This window comes from Chiloscyllium plagiosum, unplaced genomic scaffold (assembly GCF_037043375.1).
Source record: "Chiloscyllium plagiosum isolate Xiang-an unplaced genomic scaffold, Cpla_swu_hap1 HiC_scaffold_28, whole genome shotgun sequence".
Classification (NCBI taxonomy): Eukaryota; Metazoa; Chordata; class Chondrichthyes; order Orectolobiformes; family Hemiscylliidae; genus Chiloscyllium; species Chiloscyllium plagiosum.
This window is the reverse complement of record NW_028270166.1, coordinates 5,716,966-5,736,901: the sequence shown is the minus strand read 5'-3', so window position 1 is coordinate 5,736,901 and position 19,936 is coordinate 5,716,966. Positions and strand designations below refer to the sequence as shown.

The window sequence follows — 19,936 nt, the reverse complement described above, 5'->3', positions numbered from 1 at the left end:
GGTAGACCCACAATGCCCCTAGGGAGGGAATTCCAGGATTTTGACCCAGCAACACTGAAGAAACGGTGATATATTTCCAAGTCAGGATGGTGAGGGACTCGGTGGGGAACTTGCAGGTGGTGGTGTTTCTGCTGCCCTTGTCCTTCTAGATGGAAGTGGTCGTGGGTTTGGAAGGTGCTGTCTGAGGATCTTTGGTGAATTCCTGCAGTGCTTTTTGAAGATAGTATACACTGCTGCTACTGAGCACCGGTGATGGAGGGAATGGATGTTTGTGGATTGTAATGAGGTCAGCCATTCTACGAGGACATCATAGAATTTAAGTTCGCTGATTGAGGCTGTTAATGTGGTCCAATTGGGGAGCGTCAGGCATACTGACACCGTGGTGTCTGACTCTGTATGAGGCAGTACTGTAGTCAAGCACTGTTCATGTGTAAATAAAGGGAGACATGGTGATGGGATACCAGCCTCTCTGGAGTTGTTTCATGTGTAGTGCCAATCAAGTGGGCTGCTTTATCCTGAATGCTGTCAAGCTTCTTGAGTGTTCTTGGAGCTGCCCCCATCCAGGCAAGTGGGGTGTATTCCGTCATACTGCTGACTTGTGCTTTGTTGATGGTGCACAGGTCCGATATCATTTGACCGGAAGTTCTGAGGGGTTCCTATGGTAACCCAAAATGGCTGCCCAATGCCAGGCACTCAGGCCTAACAAATACATTTGAAATTTCTCTGGATGTGTTTGAAGTGACGCTGCTCATTAGCAGCACTGAACTAGAATTTTCAACTTTGATGCTTCTCTGTGGTGTAGTAGTTTAAATAATTTATTACTGATGCCTGTCAGATTTGCAGGAGAGAGAAGATTCACAGACATCAGCCTGCCTCCACCTTCTGGAGGGTGCCTCCACCTGGGTCTGGCAGGGGCTAACAGCAGATGTTAGCCCCTGCCAGACCCAGGCTAAACCACCTGAGAGTTCTGTTTCTCAGCTCCTTGTGAAGAAACCGAACCAACAAACTGATAATTCTACCTTCAGCTTCATTCTGTGATCTTGTTGTCACTGATTTGCAACAGCAGGATAGATTCAATCTCTCAGCAGTTGTTACGAATACAAATCTTGTTTTAATTTCTTCCCAGGTTGTAGATAACGGTAACAATGTTAAACTTGTTGCTTCATCCCCAATTCTGAACTGCCCCTTGAGGAGGTAATGGTTGGTTCTTCTCCCTCAACCATAAGAAATGGGAACACAAGGAGGCCATTCGGCCCCTTGAGTCTGCCATTCAGTAGAATTGTGGCTCATTTGATATTCCTCATGTCCACTTTCCTGCCCTTTTCCCAATGAATCAATGCAGTTCCTATTTGCAATTGAGCCCCTTGGTTGAAGGAAAATACATGAAGGTAAGTACTTACAGGATAGAGCTAGGGAGTGGGATTAATTGGATTACTTCTTTCAAATACTTAGCACAGCAATGACCCATAGGAAAGATGTAGTGAAGTTTGAAAGGGTTAAGAAAAGATTTACCAGGATGTTGCCAGGGTTGGAGGGTTTGAGCTACAGGGAGGGGCTGAATAGGCTGGGGCTGTTATCCCTGGAGCATTGGAGGCTGAAGGGTGACCTGATAGAGGTTTATAAAATCATGGAGGGCACAGATCGGGTGAACAGCCAAGGTCTTTTTCCCAGGTTAGCATAGTCCAATACTAAGGGGCAAAGGTTTAAAGTTAGAGGGGAAAGGTTTAAAAGGGACCTAAGAGGTAACTTTTTCACGCAGAGGGTGGTGCATGTATGGAATGAGCTGCCAGAGGAAGTGGTGGAGGCTGGTACAATAACAACATTTAAAAGGCATCTGGATGGGTATATGAATAGGAAGGGTTTAGAAAGATATGGGCCAAGTGTGGCAAATGGGACTAGATTAATTTAGGATATCTGGTCGGCATGGACGAGTTGGACTGAAGGGTCTGTTTTCGTGCTGTACATCTCTACGGCTCTACAGTCTCAGTCCCTGCTGTACGATTCCAAGAGTCTGTCAAGAAGCTACAGTTCTGAGGTTCAGTGTGAAACGTATTTGAAGCACAGTACAAAAACCTTCTTTACATTGCTGGAAAATCAGCTATTGGTTTGCACGAGATAGACCTGATCCCTTTTCTTTAACTCAATGAAGCAGTGAAGAGTTTAGATTGAATTGACTGTGCTGTGTGGATCTCCTCATGAGCTGGCAAACACCAGGAGAGATGCTCACTCGATGTGCTTTTCTTTGGATGTACCAGGCTGCCCCATGGTCTGGTGCCCACAGTTTGCTATCACATCCATCAGTACCAAATGGAGGGGAGCGGTGCTGAACAGGGAGACCGAGGGGTGCAGGTGCATTGTTCCTTGAAGGTGGAGTTGCAGGTAGGCAGGGTGGTGAAGAAGGCGTTTGGCACGCTTACCTTCATCTGTCAGAACACTGAATATAAGACTTGGGATGTGATGTTGCAACTGCACAAAATATTGGTCAGGCCACTTTTGGTATTACATACAATTCTGGTCGCCCTTCTATAGGAAGGATGTTAAACCTGAGAGGGTGCAGAAAAGATTTACAGGACTGGAGGGTATGAGTTATAGGAAGAGGCTGAACAGGTTGGGAGGGGAGGGGAGTTATTGGTCAGGGTTAAATATGAAATTGAAAACTGCTGTCAGGACACATTTTAATAATACACACATACTTCATAGCAAACAAAATATGCAAACCCTTCCTGAGTTGAAATATAGATCCATCAACCCACCATAAAAAGAATATACATAGCTTAAGCTTAGGCACAGAAGTTTTATTGCAAAGGGATCAGAAGTCATTCTGACTTTCACTGATAGGACTGAACTCCACTCAATAACCTTCGCAGTTCACAGTAGCCATGACATTTCACATACTGCATACCAACTCTGGACACTCACTGAATGCCTCCTCCCCCATTGGTCTTTCACGGCAATTTATTCTGCAATTTGAGTCTTTGCTCTTTTTGTCTTTGCTCTCTTCCCTCGGAGGGAAAAGTGTGAAGTTATGGAACAGGAGGAGGCCATTCTGCCCCTCCTGCCTCCTCTGCACACACAATGCAATCTCATGCCATAAACCTATCTTCACCTCACATTCCTTAACGTTGTTAGGTGACCAGATCTATCTCAGATGCAGAATTACCAACTGATCCACCATCAAGTGCTGTTTGTGGAAGCGAGTTCCAAACTTGCACTAATCTTTGCATACATTTCTTAATTTTACTCTCAAAAGCTCCGTCTCAAACCTTTAGACTCTGACCACGAGTCCTCGACTCCCCAGACAGTAAAAATTGTTTTTTCTGACCCACACTAAATGTTCCCCCAGAACATTGTGAAATCTGTTACTTCCTAGCCAGCTAACATGTAGAGAAAACAATTCTAGTTTGTGCATTCCCTCTGGTAACTGACCACTTGGTGTCTGAGTATCATTGCAGTAAATTTACACTGAGCTCCTGGGGGAGCCATAAAGCTGACTCACACTCAGACAGATCATGGTGAAAACTGTCCAGCCATGAGTCAAACCATCTTTTCAGCAGATGGTGGACAGTCAATCCTGGACAGCAGGAAGATTCTGAGCTTGAGGAACAAAGAGAATGTTTGAAGAATATGTTATCACGCAGAGTGGTGTTAATGCATGAGGGGCTGTCAATGCAGTAGCTATCACTTTCCTGAAAAGAACATTGCATCAGTATCTTGAAAGGAATGGGTAATGAAAGGTTATGGGAAAAAGGCAGAGTTCTGGCATTAGAATGCGTAGCTCCAGTTGCTCTGGTATGGATATGATGCCATGCTTGGCCTCTCATTATGTTGTAGGTGCCATCATTCAGAAATAATTTACATGTATACAGCACATTGGGTGAGGTGTCCTGAGGTGCTTCACAGGAACTGACAAAACTTTGATATTGAGCTATACAAGGAGATGTCTAGGACAGGTGACCAAAACCGTGGTCAAGGAGGTACAATTTGAAGGGTCATAAAGAAGTAGAGAGATGTAGAGAGTAAGAGAGGAGGGAATTCTAGAGTTTGGGGTCTAGGCAACTAACACAGAGCCTCGATCGATGGAGGATTTACAAACAGAGTCCAGTTTGATGGAGGGGAGATAGCTCAGAAGGTTGAAGGACTGGAAGATGTTGGAGAGAGATTAAGGGGCGAGACCATGGAGAGATTTACAGAGGAACCTCAATTATCTGAACGACACTGGCAGGGAGTATTTCATTTGGTTAATTGAATTCTAGATAATCGAATGCTGGATAGTTTAGCCGAACATCGGGACCTTGCGATCTTGCCGGAAAATCTAATATTCGTATAGTCGAGTGTGGGATAATCGAGGTTCCTCTGTATACACATGGATGAGAATTTGAAGATGAAAGGCACTCCTGGAAGATAGCTTACTGACAAACCTTGCTTTGGTTTTCTGACAGAACTACGAACCAACCATCTATTACCCAAAACGTTCCTGCAAACCCATCTTCCTGGACTTCACAGTTCAATGCGAGAAAATGGATATTCCATTCCTGTCCTACCTTCCAGCTGAGGTAATCAAAACTGAGATTATCAATTTCTTTAACACGGTGAGAGGGATACAAACAAAATGATTTTTAAAAACCCCTTATTCTCAGGAACACAGGAACACTCATTTCAGCACCTGTTCCTTGAACTGACCAATAGAAATTGCACCCCATGGTTTCCACATTATACCCAGAAAATAGGCACATCACAAGTCACCTCTGACCTTATGCAGGTTGCTGAGTGTTAAATGGGAGTAAGGAGACACAATTTCAGGAATCTAAAGTTACATTCAGAGTAAAGCTCCCTCGACACTGTCCCCATCAAACACTCCCAGGACAGGGACAGCACGGGGTTAGATATAGAGTAAAGCTCCCTCGACACTGTCCCCATCAAACACTCCCAGGGCCGGGACAGCACAGGGTTAGATACAGTGCAAAGCTCCCTCTAAATGAAGTATTTTGTTAGGACGCAGAACTGCAGAAGTTCAGATGAGCTGAAGTCTAAGGATGGGACTCAGTTTGGTTTACTCAAGCTTTGTCAAGGATGAAATGGGGCCTGTCATTAAAGCTGTTTTCTTCTGCCTGTAGGTCCAGCTGATCAATGATGCCTATAACCTGATAATAGATGCTGTGCTGGGGCTCTCAGACGAGGCTGGACTGAAGGAACTGTACACCAACATCCTGGCGACTATGAAACACGTGAAAATTCCCATAATTAGCATTGATGTTCCTTCAGGTGAAAAAAAATCATCTGGTCCATTGTATCTGTTCTGGACTCGAAGCAGACTGGTTGTGTTAATTGCACACATTCCCCACTGCCTTGTGCAGATTATCCTCTTCACATATCTATCCGATTCCCTTTGTCTTTTCCTCCCTGTCTGTTCCTATCGTTAATGTGTCTATAGTTAATGACAGTCCGTTTTGATCTGTCTCTATATATCCTCAGTCTGTTGAAACAACCTGTGATCCGGGACTGTTTGAGCCGGGACATTGTACAAACCACACGGGTGCAGGTGTTGTTGTTCCTCCCAAACATAGGGTGGCACAGTGACTCAGTGGTTCGTGCAGCTGTCTCACATCATCAGGGACCTGGGTTCCATTCCACTCTTGGTGTCTATGCTGGTCTATCTTTGACCAATTATACCGATCTCCTCATCGCCTGCCTCAGCTTCTTTGCTTTTTAAGCTGTATATTGTGACACCATCACTCCCAGGCAGAGTGGAGATGGCTGTCTAATTCACTTCCCAGTCACTTCTGGAGGGAACTCTACTGTAAGTCTCTGGGAGTAACCTCATATATTCAATTGGTTTTCTGTTCCTATCCACCACCGACTGCCTATTTGGAGAAGCGATCTTGCTTCTTACTATGTTGTAGTTTTAGTATGAGTTCCATTGATGTAATTTGTACAGATTCTTTAAATAGTTTCTGTTTGCTGCAATTGGACTGTTTGTGGTGAGTTCTAATGTAAATCTGACCATGCTTCCAACTCATTGGCTGGCTGAGGAGTGTCATAAGAATGGAGGAGAATCAGGAGTAGGCTATTCAGCCCCTTGAACCAGTTCTGTTATTCATTACGATCATCACCATCTTGACCTCAACTCCACATCCCTGTCTATTCCCCAGGACACCTGACTTAAGATTCACCAAAAATACATTCAATAACTCACCTTCCACTGCTCTTTGAGATGTCCAAGGAGGGTTCTAAAGTCCTCCTCATTTGCAGCTTGATTGAAAAATTACCCCAGCTCTAGATTTCTCCATGAAGGTAGGCACCTCTCAGAATGTACCCTCGCAAGTCCCCTCAGAATCCACAAGTTTCAAAAATATATCTCTCAATCTTCAAAACTCCTGCAATACAGGTCTAATCTTCTCAACTTCCTGAGACGTCCCTTTATCTCAGAAAGCAGTGTAATGGGTTTTCTCCAAACTGCTTCCTGTATGCTGTTCCTTAACTAAGGAGACCAAAGCTGTACATAGCAGGTGCAGCCTCACCAACACCATGTAAAATGTCAATACTGACTTTGTCTTTAATCTGTATTCTGGATGTGGCTTCGTTATTCAAACATAGTCTGAGAAGTTAGTAACGAGTCAGCTTTTGGAAACCGTAGGTTGAATGGAGAAGATGCTCCCCCAGTTTCAAGGATCTTGATCCAGCAACTCTGAAATTCGGACAAAGAGAAGCTTTCTAACTCTGTATGTCTGAATGTGACTGGCGAGGTGGTGGCTAAGTGTGCTCCCAGACACGTCTCGAATCCCACCATGGTAGATGATGAATTTAAAATTCAATTGATAAAAAGAATTAAAAGCTAGCCTAAAGGTGACCATTGTCACCAGGTTCACAAATGTCCTTTAGGGAATGAAATCGGCTATCTTTACCGGGTCTGGCCTACATGTGACTCACAGCAATGTGGTTGTTTCTTAACTGCCCTCTGAAATGGTCCTAGCAAGCCAGTCAGATTAAGGACCTAAATAGGGATTAGCATTAAATGATGACACAGTTTTTTAAAAAGTCCACATCAGGCCTGTCTTTAACGACAAATTATTTTTCAAACAGGCTGGGATGTCGAAAAGGGCAACACTGAGGGCATCAATCCAGAAGTCCTTGTTTCCTTGGCAGCACCGAAGAAATGCGCCACACAATTTTCCGGAAAGTTCCATTTTCTTGCTGGTCGTTACCTTCCTGATGACCTACAGAAGAAATACGAGCTGAATCCCCCGGACTACCCAGGAACCGACTGCATTGTGCAACTTTAAGAAGAGATTGGTTTTGAGACAATGGATTCAAACGAGATGAAAATTGACCGAATTAAAACTGAAAGTGAATAAAACACAGCATCGACTCCTGTGACAGGAGCTGCATTCTCCAGAAATCACGGAACCAACATAATAGGTTCCTTGTGAAAAGTCCTGGAAAATGCATCTCCTCAGAAACAGAATTGAACCAAGTTCTGCATCAGCACCAATCAGTTTTGTTTATCTCATCAAGATTGTGTGCAGGCTTTTTTTTGTTCAGAATTCTAAACTTTCTTTTAAATTCCATAAATGTGAGTTTGTTGTCGAAAATGTTTTTTATGTAGCATGATGGCCAAGCCCAGGTTAGATGTACTTGTCGTGATTTTTAAAAATTCCTGTTCCCCATATTATCAGATAGGGACCAGGATATTTCATTGATGAATACCTGCATCTGCGAATAATCCTGGCCAGTGCTGGGTTGAGTTACCCTGGAGAAGTTGGGGTGTGTGTGTGTGTGTGTATGCATGTGTATATGTGCATGCATTTGTGTGCGCGTGCATGCGTATGTGTGTGCACATATGTGTGCATGGGCATGTGTGTGTATGCACGAATGTGTATGCATGTGTGCTTGGGTGTACCTGTAGATGTGTGGGTGTATGGGTGTGGGTGTGTGGGGGGGTGTGTGAGGGTGTGTGTGTGGGTGTGTTCAGTTTTGGAGATGGAGGCAGGAGAGACACTCAGCTGATTGCAAGGCATCCCACTTTGACCTGAGCATCTGCTGGGATACTAGATCCCAGTCAGGGTAAAACCCGGCAGCATCACAATTGGTTTCCATTGATATACCAAGTGACAAGGGGCGTACAGTTGGAAATTGGTCCCCATTGCTGAAAGTTAGCTCGTGATCCAATCATCCACCCTTTCTAGTTTTTGCTGGAAAGCATATGGGTGTAAGGAAGTTAAGTCAGGACATGATTAGCCTTAAATATGATACATTCACAGTCAATAAACATGTCAACCCTCCTTGCTTCTGCTTGGTCACAGACAACAGCACATTTGAGCAAGGCACTAGCTTCTATTGAAGCAGGATTGGGAAAAAGAAGGAAACATGGAGACAAGGAACACAACTTTTAGCTCAGAGTGCTCACTGTCTCCCACATAATGGACCTTCCCTTCGATTTCCCCCCCCCCCCCCCCCCCCACCCCAATTCTCAGTGCTACAATAGTTGTGTTTGTGTTGTGCATCATCCATGGTGAATGGCTGGTCTTTCTGACTGTTATGGGACATGAAATGGTTAAGTTACTGCCCACCATCCTATCTGGTGGGGAAGAGAAATGGAGAGAGGTCATATTGGGGTTAGCAATGATGATTCCTGCATTAATTCTGCTACAGGTAATCTGTGCATGGTGCAAAAATAAGAAACGCCCAAATAAAAAGATGCAACCATGCACATTGTACATTGAGCTTGAGATGCAGTTTAAAATTGTCCACATCATGGACAAGATTATGAAATGTAATTAATTTTTGGAGTATGATGTGTTTTTCAGGCCATCCTACTTCACAAGAAAAGGTGTAGATGGCTCAAGGAAGAGATATCTGGATGACTTCATGCTTTCTGGGTGTGGAGAAAAGATCAGGGTGTTTTTCATAATTAGAGAGCATAGGGAAAGATACCACTGAAGTGGAAAGTCGTTAGTTTACAGAGTGAACTCAGAAGGTAAAGGTTATAAACATATACATGTTGAGCAAGCTTGGGGATTAAAATAATCTTCCTCTTACCAAGCAGCACAGAATGAGCTGCCATACTGACCCCTGGGACACTTATTTAATGCATTGTTTGATTCAGATAGTGAGGAGGGAGAGGCAATGGTGAGCTGCTGGGGTGGCGGAGGCTGTGGGGAGGGAGGGAGGGATATCCATGATCAAGGTAGCATGCAGGAGAGTGTACTGGATGGGCTGAATGACCTTCATTTATTTCAAGCTTCTGTGTGAGAGGGATTGCCAACCCTAAAAAATAAAAACATTAAGGACATTAATTCTGAGGAGGCCAGGATTCAGAAATGTTAGCTTCTCATTTCTCCCTGAGACAGTTTGACCTGCCCATATTCCAGCATTTTCTGTTCCTGTTTCAGATCACCATTTTATTTTGTGAGTTTGTTGCATTTTGATTAGGGGCATGTTTGTTGTACGGGTTAAAATAGGTCACTGATCGATGTCCTATGGAGCTGCTCATAACTTAGTGTTGCTTTGGGTGAAATGGACATAGAGAGCGGGGGGGCTAGTTAGACCAGATATATGCAGGTGTTTGTATTACCCCTCGATTTAAAGTCACAGGTTAAAACATTAATTTTAGATTTTTCATTGTAGCGTCATACTCTTCACAATGATAGTGGAAAATGTCTATATAAACATGTCGTGCTGTAATTATAGCTTTGGGTCAGTGGTGGCGCTGCAGTGCCTCCACTCAGGGTGACAATGTGATTTTGCGTGACAAGTTTACATACAAATTCCTCATTGTAAATGTGGGCATAAGACTTTGAGAAAAATGTCAACAGTATGCTAATATAAGATTTAATATAATTACAGATATATATATAATATATATATAGGCAGATAGATTCATATAAATGGGTATTTGTATTGTTTGTTACACTATTTATGCTGCATTCTTAAGCGCTGGGTAGAATGTGTTTTCCAGCTCGAACTATGGGTTGTAAGAAATGTTTTTTCCAGCTAAGTTCCAAACTCCACAGCTATCAATGATATTACTCAGTGTGTCATCAATATTTACACCTCTTAATGTGTACTACTCATGACCCACCATTCCATCTTGCGCCAAACATTGAGACAAAGCTGATAGACCCACTAATCTAACATTAAACCCATGCTTGTTTCATTTTTCTGCTGTGCTCTGGGGATCATGATATATTGTGATAGTCTATTACTTTCAGACATTAGTTATTTGCTGTGAACTCTACCCAGCTCTGAGGCAAGCACACTACTGAAGCAAAAGTCAGATTAATTTTAATGTTGTTTCTTCTACCAGGTCTTGAAGTGTTGCTGAATCAATTTGATACCTATAATAAATATAAGCTATGCTCAGCACTTTTGTTGTCATAGACTGTGTCTCATTTTTGTTACCTCTAGGCTCAAGTTATAGAGTCATAGAGTCATAGAGATGTACAGCATGGAAACAGACCCTTCGGTCCAGCCTATCCATGCCAACCAGATATCCCAACCCAATCTAGTCCCACGTGCCAGCACTCGGCCCATATCCCTCCAAACCCTTCCTATTCATATACCCATCCAAATGCCTCTTAAATGTTGCAACTATACCAGCCTCCACCACTGCCTCTGGCAGCTCATTCCTTACACGTACCACCCTCTGCGTGAAAAGGTTGCCCCTTAGGTCTCTTTTATATCTTTCCCCTCTCACCCTAAACCTATGCCCTCTCGTTCTGGACTCCCCAACCCCAGGGAAAAGACTTTGCCTGCTTCCAACTTCTAATCTCTGTAAACTTCAGCTCATCCCAAACTCTGTGGCCTTACATCCTAACTTGTACTAAGTCCCATTCACCCAGTGTCCAAAAGGTAGAATCAACTTCTAAGCAACAGAAGAAAGATCTGAGAAAGAAGACCTTTGTCACAGATTCAAGACAGATCAAACTTCCAGCCTATTCTCTAAAACGCAATCCATGGAGAGTCCCCTCCAAACTCTTCTCCACATCCCTGAAAATCTTTCCTTCCATTATTGATCCAACTCCCTCCCAGAGACTATTGCTGGATCTCAAAGCTAATTAAGGATGGAGAACAAACACTGGTACTTACCAATGATGTTCACATCTCACGCACACAGATAAAACTCCACCTTCATCAGACTATTTCAAATCCTAAACCCTCCCTACTTCAAAAATGTTTCCTCATGTTTTCTCTGGTTCTTCTGCCAATCACCTTGAGTGTGTACCTGGTGATGTCTGGTTATGAGTGAAAGTTAATCGGTTCAGGAGGCAAGTTTTTGGATCATTTCCTTCAATGCCCACCCTTGACAAGTATCTCATTGATGTTAAAAGAACATGGTGGATGATACAGACTAGTGCTTTTTAAATATATTCTCTCATGGGATGAAAGCTTTGCTGGCTGGCTCAGCATTTATTACCCATCCCTACTTGACCCGTTGAGAAGGTGGGGGTGAGCTCTAACCACTGCAGTCCATCTGCTGTGGGTTGACCCACAATGCCCTTAGGGAGGGAGTTCCAGGATTCTGACCCAGTAACAGTGAAGGAACGGCAATATATTTCCAAGTCAGGTTGGTGAGAGGCTTGGAGGGGAACTTGCAGATGATGGTGTTCCCATGTATCTGCTGCCCTTGTCCTTCTAAATGAACAGGTTGTGGGTTTGAAGGGCACTGTGTCTTCTGTCAGTGTGACCTTATCAAAACACACATGATTCTAAGGGAACTTGGCACAGTAGATGCAGAAAGGTTGGACCAGAGGGTATAAACTCAGAAAAAGGGTTTACACATTTAACACAGAGTTTAGGAGGATTTTATTTATCTTGGAGGGGAGTGAATCTGGGGAGTTCTTTACCACAGGGGGCTGTCGAGGCTGGGTGGTTAAATATACTCAATGCTGAGATAGACAGATTTTTAATCAGTAAGGGGGGAATTGAGGGTTTATGGGGAAAAGGCAGGAATTGAGGATTCTCAGATCAGCCATGATCTCATTGAACAGCAGAGCAGGCTCACTGGGCTGAGTGGCCTCATTCTGTTCCTGTGTCTTATGGTCTTATTGCAGAAGGAACACACTGCTGCTACCAGGTGTGGGTGTTGGAGGGTCTGAATGATTGAGAATGTGGGACCTCTCAGGCAAATTCAGGGCCCTGCCTTGCTTTCTTTCAATGTGAGGTGTTGGTGAATGCCAGGGGGCCACAGTTTGCATCATCAGTCGCTATAGAAAGTGGTCGCCAACTCACCCTCTCGCCCTGCAGTGCTGGCCAAGAGCATGCAGGAATATAGGAACAAGAAGAGATCATTCAGCCCCTCCAGTCTATTCTGGAATTCCATCAAATCAGGAAGTGAAGGTTGCAGGTACAGTCACAATGTTTCAAAGACATTTGGATAAGTTCATGAAGAGGAAAGGATTAGAAGGATATGGGACAAAATACAGGCAGATGGACGAGTTTAGCTTGGGAACATGGTCAGTGTGGGCAGCACTGCTGCCTCACAGCACTAGGGACCTGGGTTCAATTCCAGCCCCGGGCAACTCTCTGTGTACATAAGAAACAAACGACAGGCAAGAGTAGACATTGGGCCACTTCAAACTGATGCTGGAAGCCTAGGGATGGGAGATAAGGAAATAGCAGGAGAACTTAATAAATACTTTGCATCAGTCTTCACAGTGGAAGACATGAGTAATATCCCAACAATTAAAGGGAGTCAGGGGGCTGAGTTGAGTATGGTTGCCATTACAAAAGAGAAAGTACTAGAAAAGCTAAAAGGTCTTAAAATTGATAAATCTCCTGGCCCTGATGGGTTACATCCTAGAGTTCTGAGGGTGGTGGCTGAGGAAATAGCGGAGGCGTTGGTTGAGATCTTTCAAAAGTCACTGGAGTTGGGGAAAGTCCCGGATGATTGGAAGATCGCTGTTGTAACCCCCTTGTTCAAGAAAGGATCAAGACAAAAGATAGAAAATTATAGGCCAATTAGCCTAACCTCGGTTGTTGGTAAAATTCTATAATCCATCATTAAGGATGAGGTTTCTAAATTCTTGGAAGAGCAGGGTCGGATTAGAACAAGTCAACATGGATTTAGTAAGGGGAGGTCGTGCCTGACAAACCTGTTGGAGTTCTTTGAAGAGGTGACAAGTAGGTTAGACCGCGGAAACCCAGTGGATGTGGTCTACTTAGACTTCCAAAAGGCCTTTGATAAGGTGCCACACGGGAGGCTGCTGAGCAAGGTGAGGGCCCATGGTGTTCGAGGTGAGCTACTGGTATGGATTGAGGATTGGCTGTCTGACAGGAGGCAGAGAGTTGGGATAAAAGGTTCTTTTTCGGAATGGCAGCCGGTGACAAGCGGTGTCCCGCAGGGTTCAGTGTTGGGGCCGCAGCTGTTCACATTATATACTAATGATCTGGATGAAGGGACTGGGGGAATTCTAGCGAAGTTTGCCGACAATACAAAGTTAGGTGGACAGGCAGGGTAGTACTGAGGAAGTGGGGAGGCTGCAGAAGGATCTAGACAGTTTGGAGGAATGGTCCAGGAAATGGTTGATGGAATTCAATGTGAGCAAATGCGAGGTCTTGCACTTTGGGGAAAAGAATAGAAGCATGGATTACTTTCTAAACGGTGAGAAAATTCGTAAAGCCAAAGTACAGAGGGATCTGGGAGTGCTAGTTGAGGATTCTCTAAAGGTAAACATGCAGGTTGAGTCAGTGATTAAGAAAGCGAATGCAATGTTGTCAACTATCTCAAGAGGGTTGGAATATAAAAGCACTGTTGTGCTACTGAGACTTTATAAAGCCCTGGTTAGGCCCCATTTGGAGTACTGTGTCCAGTTTTGGTCCCCACACCTCAGGAGGGACATACTGGCACTGGAGCGTGTCCAGCGGAGATTCACACGGATGATCCCTGGAATGGTAGGTCTAACATACGAGGAACGGCTGAGGATCCTGGGATTGTATTCATTGGAGTTTAGAAGATTAAGGGGAGATCTAATAGAAACTTACAAGATAATACATGGCTTGGAAAGGGTGGATGCCAGGAAATTGTTTCCGTTAGGCGAGGAGACTAGGACCCGTGGACACAGCCTTAGAATTAGAGGGGGTAAATTCAGAACAGAAATGCGGAGACATTTCTTCAGCCAGAGAGTGGTGGGCCTGTGGAATTCATTGCCGCAGAGTGCAGTGGAGGCTGGGACGCTAAATGTCTTCAAGGCATAAATTGATAAATTCTTGATGTCACAAGGAATTAAGGGCTACGGGGAGAATGCGGGTAAGTGGAGTTGAAATGCCCATCAGCCATGATTGAATGGCGGAGTGGACTCGATGGGCCGAATGGCCTTACTTCCACTCCTATGTCTTATGGTCTTATGGTCTTATGGAGTTTACACATTCTCCATGTGTCTATGTGGGTTTCCTCCCACAGTCCAAGGTTATGCAGGTTAGGTGGATTGGCCATGCTAAATTGTCCGTAGTGTCCAGGGATGTCCAGGCTAGGTGGATTAGCCATGGAAAATGCAGGATTAGAGGGATAGGTTAGGACAGTGCCTCTCGGTGGGATGCTCTTTGGAGAGTCAGTGTGGACTCAATGGACCAATTGGCCATTTCCACACTGCAGGGATTCCATGATGACTAGAGTCATAAAGATGTACAGCACAGAAACAGACCCTTCAGTCCAACCCGTCCATGCTGACCAGATATCCTAACCTCATCTAGTCCTAGTACCAGGCCCATATCCCTCCAAACCCTTCCTATTCATATACCCATCCAGATGCCTCTTGAATGTTGCAATTGTAACAGCCTCCACTACTTCCTCTGGCAGCTCATTCCATACACGTACCACCTACTGTGTGAAAAAGTTTGCCCCTTTGGTCTCTTTTATATCTTTCCCCTCTCACCCTAAATCCATGCCCTCTAGTTCTGGACTCCCCCAGCCCAGGGAAAAGACTTTGTCCTTTTATCCTATCCATGTCCCTCATAATTTTGTAAACCTCTATAAGGTCACCCCTCAGCCTCCGAAGCTTCAGGGAAAATAGCCCCAGCCTGTTCAGCCTCTCCCTATAACTCAAATCCTCTGACCCTGGCAACATCCTTGTAGATCTTTTCTGAACCCTTTCAAGTTTCACAACATCCTTCTGATAGGAAGGTGACCAGAATTGCACACAATATTCTGAAAGTGGCCTAACCAATGTCCTGTACAGCCGCAACATGACCTCTCAACTCCTATACTCAATAAGGTAAAAAAATTAACTGCAGATGCTGGAAACCAGATTCTGGATCAGTGGTGCTGGAAGAGCACAGCAATTCAGGCAGCATCCAACGAGCAGCGAAATCGACGTTACGGGCAAAAGCCCTTCATCTCTGCTCGTTGGATGCTGCCTGAACTGCTGTGCTCTTCCAGCACCACTGATCCAGAATCCTATACTCAATACTCTGACCAATAAAGGAAAGCATCCCAAATGCCTTCTTCACTATCCTATCTACCTGTGACTCTACTTTCAAGGAGATATGAACGGTGTCTGTTTCCATGTTGCATGACTCTATGACATTTGTGAAGGACATTATTGGGAATTAACTGATGGGAGTCAAGTATACCAAATGCCTTCTTCACCACCCTACTTACCTGTGATGCAACTTCCAAGGAACTAGATAACTGCTCCCTTAGGTCTCTTTGTTCAGCAACATACTCCTCCTAAGTCCTGCCCTGGTTTGTCTTCCCCACATGAACACCTTGCATTTATCTAAATTAAACTCCATCTGCCTTTTCTCAGTTGTCATGAAGGACTCTCCTTCTCAACCTTTCCCCTTGCCTGAGGTGTGGTCACCCTCAGGTTAAAGCATCACCAGTCACGTCTCTTTCTCTCTCTCTCTCTAATGAGAGAGCACCCCGATGGTCCAGTAAGATTTTGATCCATTACTACTCCTTAAGTGCTGGGTATGAGAACCTACACCCACTCTCCCTCAGCCCCTGATCCATTCTGAAACCTGCCACAGTACATCAGCCAGGGTACAATACACCTTCAGCAGAAGGGAGCACGTGGGGCCCACATCAATTGATTCGTAGGAACATAGGAACTAGGAGCAGGAGTAGGCCGTCTGGCCCCTTGAGCCTCCTCTGCCATACAATAAGATTGATCTTTTCATGGACTCAGGTCCACTTACCCGCCCTCTCACCATAACCCTTAATTCCTTTACTGTTCAAAAATTTACCTATTTTTGCCTTAAAAATATTAAACAGTGTAGCCTCAACTGCTTCACTGGGCGGGGAATTCCACAGATTCACAACCCTCTGGGTGAAGAAGTTCCTCCTCAACTCAGCCCTAAACCTGCTCCCCTGATGCACTGGAACAGCATTTATACAGCCATTCAACAGTAAACCTACAGCTGTCTGAGGTAACAGCTTCAGGCAAGTTCAACTTACGGTAATCAGCAGCCAGTTCAAAACTTCAGCACAAAAACCCAGACACACAAAGAGGCATCTCTCAGTAACGCAACATGCACTTCAAAACACCTGTTTTTCCTTTCTTTAAATAACCCATTCAAATCTTGGTCTGCAATCCTATTCTGTCGTACTGTGCAGAGCTGAGTCCTATGTCTGAGCTGTTGTCCATGAGGATGAAGGTGTATTTTGTGATTCCCTGGGACAGTAGCTTCCTGCACTTTGAAACTCCTGCAGTGAATGTGCTGCACACGACACAAGCGGCCTGTTTGAAAATGTATAAACACTTTCATTTCAAATAAAGATTAACGGGAGGGAGTGACGGAGAGGCTGCCTGACATTCCAACGCTTTGCCATTTGGTTGTATTTCTTGGATCTCCTGGGACTGTCAGAAATGCCTTGGGGAATTTATCAGAGAGCCAAAGGAAAACTTTCAGAAGCTTTGATGTTTCCACATTTCATCGGCTTCAGAAGGAGCCGTGTCGCTGTAGTTCCATTTGAATAATCCTCAGCTCAGGCCCATGTTGGAGGCCATTCAGCCCCTCAAGCCTGTTCCACCATTCAATCTAGTGATGTTTGACCTTTACGTCAAACCCCAGTTTCCATCCTTTGCTCTGTAACACCTTTACTGACATGAAATTTACATCAATAAACAACTTGCATACACACGTACATTTTATGTAATATAGAGGGAGAGAGTCTGTAATGGAGTAAGTTGACTTTTGTCTCTGCTCCAAGAACTTATCCCTGCTTTTGACATTTGCCCTGCTTCTGGCTTTTATCACCACTCCTGACCTTTGCCCCCAACTCTTGGCATTTACCCCATGTTTCTTGTCTTTCCCTCTGCTCCTAACCTTCTCCCCCAACTCCCAGTATTTACCCCCACTCATGGATCTTCCATACCAGGGTCCACTGAGGAAATTCGACCTCAGTGTATCCACCTGCACACGCTCAGACAATTACACCATTTCACACAGAATATGGCGTCACTGAGCGTTCACACAGAGAGCCGCTTTCTGGCTCAGGGATGTCTCATGCCTCTAGCTCACTTCACTGGGCTCCATTGCACAGACACAGACCACCATTTGACACATTTTCTCCAAACCAATTTATAAAGTCACTTTCCCTGCGTTTTCCTTCTAACCCTACAAACTCTTTCTCTTCAAACTATTATCCAATTCCCTTTTGAAAACTTTGATTGAATCTCCCGTCACCTCACACTGATCACAGGTCTTAAGCTCTTGCTGAAAAAGGAAGTTGGTGGCTCAATGGCTAACACTGCTGCCTCAGAGCACCGGGGACCTGGGTTCGATCCCAGCCTTGGGTGACTGCCTGTGTGGAAGTTGCATGTTCTCCCTGTGTCTGTGTGGGTTTCCTCCCAGTCCAAAGATGGGCAGGTTTGGTGGATTGGCTGTGGGAAACATGAAGTTATGAGATACAGTTAGGGTGGGATGCTTTTTGGAGGGTCAGTGCTGGCTCAATGGGCCAAATGGCCTGCTTACACATTGTAGGGATTCTCGGATTCTCCTGAACACCTTCCATAGCTTGGAGATGGGAAGATGTGCAGAAACACAGGGAAATGCAACCACTTGCTCTCTATGTGACAAAGACCTGTCAAGATCATTTTCATCCCATGACTGTAGCTCTGCAAAAATACATTTTTCATTCTGCCTGACACAAGGTCACAATCAGATTCTGATGGGAAAATAAACTCCGTAACTAGCTACCACTTTCCTGCCTTTCTCTGTAACTCTTATTCCCCTTACTGATTAGAAATCTCTCTTAGGCTTGAATATTCTTAATGACCCAGCTTCAACGGTTCTCTGTGGTAAGGAATTTTCACAGAATCACTACCCTCTTACAAACCACAGGATCATAAGACATAGGAGCCATGAATTAGGCCATTCAGTCCATCAAATCTGCCCTGTCATTCGATCATGGCTGATATGTTTCTCAACCCCATTCTCCAGCCTTCTCCCTGTAGTCTTTGATCCCCTTACTAATCAAGAACCTATCCGTCTGAAGGACACTTAATGATTTGGCCTCTACAGCCTTTGGTGGCAATGAGTTCCACAGATTGACCACCCTCAGGCTGAAGAAATTCACCCTTATCTCAGTTCTAAAGGGTCGTCCCTTCACTCTGAGTCAGTGCTCTTGGGTCTTATTCTCTCTTACTAATGGAAACATTTTCTGAATGTCCACTCTATTCAAGCTGAAAAATGTGTTGCTGGAAAAGCACAGCAGGTCAGGCAGCATCCAAGGAGCAGGAAAATCGACGCTTCTGGCATAAGCCCTTCTTCAGGAATCCTGAAGAAGGGCTTATGCCCGAAACGCCGATTCTCCTGCTCCTTGGATGCTGCCTGACCTGCTGTGCTTTTCCAGCAACACATTTTTCAGCTCTGATCTCCAGCATCTGCAGTCCTCACTTTCTCCCACTCTATTCAAGCCTCAGTATTCTGTAAATTTCAATCAGATCTCCTGAAACTCCATCGAGCACAGACCCAGTGTTCCCAACCAGCCATCACGTGACAAGCCCTTCATCTCCGGGATCATTCTTGTAAACCTCATCCAAGGCCAGCACACCCTTCCTTAGATACGGGGCCCAAAACTGCTCACAACATTCCAGCTATTCCTCCTCATTTCTGTCTTAAATAGGCGACCTCTAATTCTGAGATTATGTTGTCTGGTCCTGGACTATTCCACAAGAGGAAACAACCTTTTCTCATCTCCCCTGTCAAGCTCCCTAAGGTCGCCTCTCAGTCTTCTGTACTCCAATGTGTACAGGCCCAATTTATACAACCTCCCCTCATAAGGACAGGTTGGACCGAAGGGTCTGTTTCCATGCTTTACATCTCTATGACTCTATAAGTCAGACTCTCCATAATTGGACTCAACCTAATGAGCTTCCTCTGCACTGCCAAGGCCAACTCAGAGGAACTTCAATTATCTGAAGGACACGATCAGGGAATATTTTGTTCAGTTAATCAAATGCCAGATAATCAATGCCAGATAATAGAGTTGGCCAAGCATCGGGACTATGCGATCTTGTTCAGATAATCCGAAATTCAGTTAATCAGATGCCGGATAATCAAGGTCCCTCTGTATATCTTTCCTTAGGTAAGGGAACCAAAAGTGTTCACAATATTCTAGGTTTGGTTTAACTAGTGGATTGTATACTTTTAACAAGTCTTCCCTGTTTGTATCCTCCATTCCCTTTGAACTAAAGGCCAACACTCTATTTGCCGTCCGTATTACCTACTGAATTTGGATGTTAGCTTTTTTGGTGATTTATGCATGATGACTCCCAGATCCCTGTGTGCTGCAGCATCCACTTGAATGTCATTCAGCTCCTCCTGTTCCCCAGTTGCTGTTTTTATCAGCATCGGTCTGGGTGTCCCTGTAGTGGCTTCAGTCAGTCTGTCACTGAACATGGCGCTTTCTTCAACATTGTAGGATTCTGCAGGGGAAGGAGAGAGTGGTCAGGTCCTCAAGCCCAGAGCCGTGAATGGACTAAGTGGACTTTTG

The 19,936-nt window shown here is 44.6% G+C and overlaps 1 protein-coding gene and 1 long non-coding RNA gene across 2 annotated transcripts in view; one reads left to right on the top strand and one right to left on the bottom strand.

Moving 5' to 3' along the window:
• The window catches only part of yjefn3 (YjeF N-terminal domain containing 3), a 240,549-nt gene extending 230,339 nt beyond the window's left edge, over window positions 1–10,210 (top strand). The window contains exons 4-6 of the mRNA XM_043721477.2: window positions 4,440–4,553; window positions 5,115–5,262; window positions 7,081–10,210. Of these exons, the coding sequence (XP_043577412.1) occupies window positions 4,440–4,553; window positions 5,115–5,262; window positions 7,081–7,280 (462 nt within the window). The 3' untranslated portion in view covers window positions 7,281–10,210. The remainder of the gene's footprint in view (window positions 1–4,439; window positions 4,554–5,114; window positions 5,263–7,080) is intronic.
• The window catches only part of LOC148142488 (uncharacterized), a 61,835-nt gene that overhangs the window by 5,666 nt on the left and 36,233 nt on the right, over window positions 1–19,936 (bottom strand). Inside the window, exon 3 of the long non-coding RNA XR_015751797.1 lies at window positions 19,667–19,868. This is a non-coding gene — a long non-coding RNA (uncharacterized LOC148142488). The remainder of the gene's footprint in view (window positions 1–19,666; window positions 19,869–19,936) is intronic.